The 3,886-nt window shown below is 33.3% G+C and overlaps 1 protein-coding gene across 1 annotated transcript; it reads right to left on the bottom strand.

Annotated features, from left to right (window-relative positions):
• Positions 1 to 345: 345 nt before the first annotated feature.
• On the bottom strand, positions 346 to 2,514 carry LOC125873290 (uncharacterized). The gene is made up of 3 exons (XM_049554196.1): positions 1,617 to 2,514; positions 598 to 1,140; positions 346 to 516 (listed from the first exon to the last, which is right to left on the bottom strand). Exons 1-3 carry the CDS (start codon positions 2,466 to 2,468, stop codon positions 418 to 420), a joined length of 1,494 nt encoding a protein of 497 aa, XP_049410153.1. The 5' UTR covers positions 2,469 to 2,514; the 3' UTR covers positions 346 to 417.
• Positions 2,515 to 3,886: the final 1,372 nt, after the last annotated feature.

Genomic DNA, 3,886 nt, shown 5'->3' with positions numbered 1-3,886 from the left:
ACAAAGGTCTAAATTTCAATGGATCGTTGTCCACTACTATCAACATTTGAGGGTTATGATTTTTAAAATTAGGATACATCAATATCATTAATAAGGATGTTTCATACTGCTGACTTCTGTCTTTTAACAGTGTTTCCGAGAGCATTTGCTGGACCGTACTTCGATAGGAAATTAGCTTTTCATGCAGTCAACAGACTTATGCAGTGAAAAGAAAGAATATCTATATATGTTGGTTAAACTTGTATTGCAAATACTAGCCACTATTAGTCGTGACTCTAGTGTGTGCTCTACAGTAGTAGTACCATTTCTGCAAAATTACTATGAATCTTCTGTATCTCAACTTTCTCCTAATCAACATCTATTGATACAAAAAAACAGAAGGAAGTGAAAAAACTATAGCCTCCCTCCTTCCAACAGCTACATTTCACTCGTTTCACCTGCTCTGCAATTGCCTACCCAAATGTACAAATAGGAGTTGTTTGATGGTAGAACTTTACAACAATCCCTTCTTGTTGCCTGCAAAACAGAACAAAATCCACTTAGTAATAGTCCTTTTTCGATCAATATTCAGAAATGGAGTTGTCTTAACAAATTTACCTTCTGCCAACGGTTATCATCTGGCTTTTTCAACACTACAATTGCATTGATACTCTCAGGTGACTCAATTTTCCATCTGCAATAAGGGTACGACTCTCTATGACGATGGTAAATCCCAACGATCTGATTCTTGCTTCGATCATATTTGGCTGCACTTATGTAGTACACGAAAGGCTTCTGGCACGGGTGCTTTGTCACGGGCCTAGTGTTGAATGCATAGGCAGTGTAATCAGCTCTTTTATACCAGTTGAGAAATGTTCTTGTGGGCATTTCTAATTCTCTTGGAGATATATTACCCCTCGTGATCTGAACCACGTAGCCCCACGACACTGAAATAGACCAGTATTTCTGCTTGTCGTAGCAGATTGACTGCTGCATTATGCTGGCAGTGTCATATTTCATCGATTCAAAAACGCGTTGGAGTCCATCAATTCTGCTCATCCTTGGAATTATAGGATCCACAACATCAAGATGGTGAATTGATACTAGAGGTGTTACAGGATGTGCTCCCAATAGGCCTAGCAAATTCCCGTACACATCATACTATACAGTACAAAAAAAAATCGTCAAAATCCAGTCAGAAGTACTTTGAATTGAAGATGTGACAGTAAAATGATACTCCCTCCCTCCGTTTCAATTTGTTAGTCTTACTTTCTTTTTAGTCTGTTTAAAAAAGAATGTCTCATTCCTTTCCTGGTCTCTCTTTACTTTCAACTTTCCACTTGGCATGTTTAAGACTACAAGATTGAAGAACATTTTGATACATTGCACATATCTTTAGTTTTAAACTTTATATCAGTCAAACAAATTGAAACGGAGGGAGTCATAGTTATAATAATATTCATGGCTCCTGGACTAAATATTGGAATAGCATAGTTCTAGTAATGCATGAAACTTTGGTTATGAACATGAAGATTTTGACTATAGAGTATTTTAACCTGTTGTTACTTATCCTACTCTTATATGAACTGTAACCTGTAATACGGATTTAATTTTGATCATTTTTAATGGACGGTTACCTGATGAAATCCAGGTTCTCTCGTAAGGGGGACCCCGAGCTCAGCCATACAAGCTTGAATTCTGTCATCACTACCGTATAATCCAGGATATCGTTGAAGGCATCGATCTTGAATTTTCTCCAATTCTTTTGCCAATGGATAACTAATAGCAAATCCACCTCCACCATAAGCCATGGCATATGAGAAAAAAATATTCTGAATATGACTTTCTGAAGAACTTCCAATGTAATAATACTGATTATGATCATATTTTGAAAGAACTCTAACAACATTATCGACATTAAACACGGTATCATCATCTCCCATTACGAACCATCTCACATTTTTAAGTCCCAACCTTATAGTCTCCGAAACAACCCTGGATATCCTCAGAGCCGATCTGTTCCCCTGTCGATTCGTGTACAAGAACTTAGTTGTGTTCTCAGAAATTCGAATTTCAGGCAAATCTTCATTTTTCTTGATTGTAACATTTTTATCTAACCAAACAACACCTCTCATTTCCCCTGGCCTCCACCATAATTTAATATACTCTTTCCTTTTATCCCACAAATTTGTAGACGCGGCAATCCCAAATACAATGTGTTTGAGCCCTGTTTCAGGCTCCCCTGTATTTTCTTGAACAGAAAGGGAAGTTGAATTTTTCGAATTTTCAGTTTGAGGGAATGTTGTGGAAATTGATTCTTTTGTGGATAATTCTGATGAGGAAGACAAAGAATTGGTACATTCAGGGGAATCTTTATTGAGAATTAAATTAAAAGAGTAAAGAAGATAGATGATTAATAATGTGATGAATAACCAAGTTACAGTTCTGCGAAGATTGCTTAGGCCACGTTGAGAAGAAGCAGATGTCATTATTGTTATAGATAAAACGTCGAGTCATTAAGTTTGTTTGTTTTTTCGAGTTTCTAAGTGTTATGGTAGTACATGCCATCATGTCTCAGTACTTGAGATGAATTGCGGTAGAGTAGGAGGAAGAAAGAAAGTGAGTGATGGAGAAAGAGGTTCGATTGAGAGGAAAAGAGGGATTTTCTCAACTTTACTTGGTATGAATTTGTTTAAGTTTTACGTATTGACGATATAAAAAAGTAATGTTTACATAATTGAGTCATTTGGAAGATAATTATAGATAATTTATTATGATAAAAATGTTAATATACCGTCAATGTATTTCCACTGGTTTAATCAATGTATTCATGTTTGTATTTTCCATAACGAATTAATCACTGACTTAATATTAACGATCCAACCTGGTAATAAGAAATTCGATCATTGACTGAATGAACTAATGCCTATATTGAAGACCTTTGTTGACATGGATGGATGCTCAAAGAAATCGTTTATAAATAGATTAAAAAGAAAAATGTGTCTCATATAATAAGTCAAGTAAGATATTCACTTATAATTACGTTATAAAATAAAACTGTGCAAATATTTTTATCCCATGAAAATCATTCCTTTTTATGCACATAAAAACTAGCTAGTATAGTACTCTAGGTTTAGTTGGATTCATGATTTTAAATTAGTGGTCATAAGCTAACAATTTTACGATCACTTAAGACTTAAGAGGTATCATTCAACTTTTTCAAATTATAAGATACTTTAATTTGATGGTAACAATTAGAAAGTCTCCTTTTTTTCAATGTTTATGTTTAATTTAACATAAAAATGTATTTTGGTATATGATATGCTTTGTTGAAATGGAAAATTATGCAGTTAAGCAAATTTATACTACTTAATTAGTCATCATAGCTATAGTATGTTGTAATTATCATTCGCGACTAACATTAGTTGTTAATTACATCGGCTGGGTTCGAGTTTGTATAATTAGCCATGTTTGTATAATTCGCCACGTTTGTATAATCCGTAACTAACAGTTCTTTGTTTGATTTGTATTTGTATATAATGATTTGTGTTTGTATATGACGATGATTTCCTTTGTTTTTTCAGTTTTATCACAAAATACATTCAATCTTTTTTTGTATAACTTTTTAAAGTTTGTATAAATGTTTAGTTTTCGTATTTTGTATAATATAACTTATATAATGTAATTTGTATAATATAATTTGTATAACTGTTTAAAGTTCATATGTTTATGTTTGTATAAATTCGTTATTTCAAGTTTTATCATATTTTTATAAGGAAAAATTCCCACATTTTAGTTTACTTATTACCAATATCCCCTATAAGTTTTACAAATCTCCAAAATCTCTCATTTTCGCGCATCAGATTAGTGTATCATGTAGTATATCTCGCGCATCAGACTAATGTAT

Source organism: Solanum stenotomum, chromosome 8 (assembly GCF_019186545.1).
Source record: "Solanum stenotomum isolate F172 chromosome 8, ASM1918654v1, whole genome shotgun sequence".
Lineage (NCBI taxonomy): Eukaryota > Viridiplantae > Streptophyta > Magnoliopsida > Solanales > Solanaceae > Solanum > Solanum stenotomum.
Note: the sequence above shows the minus strand (reverse complement) of the source record. Positions and strands in the feature narration are given on the sequence as shown.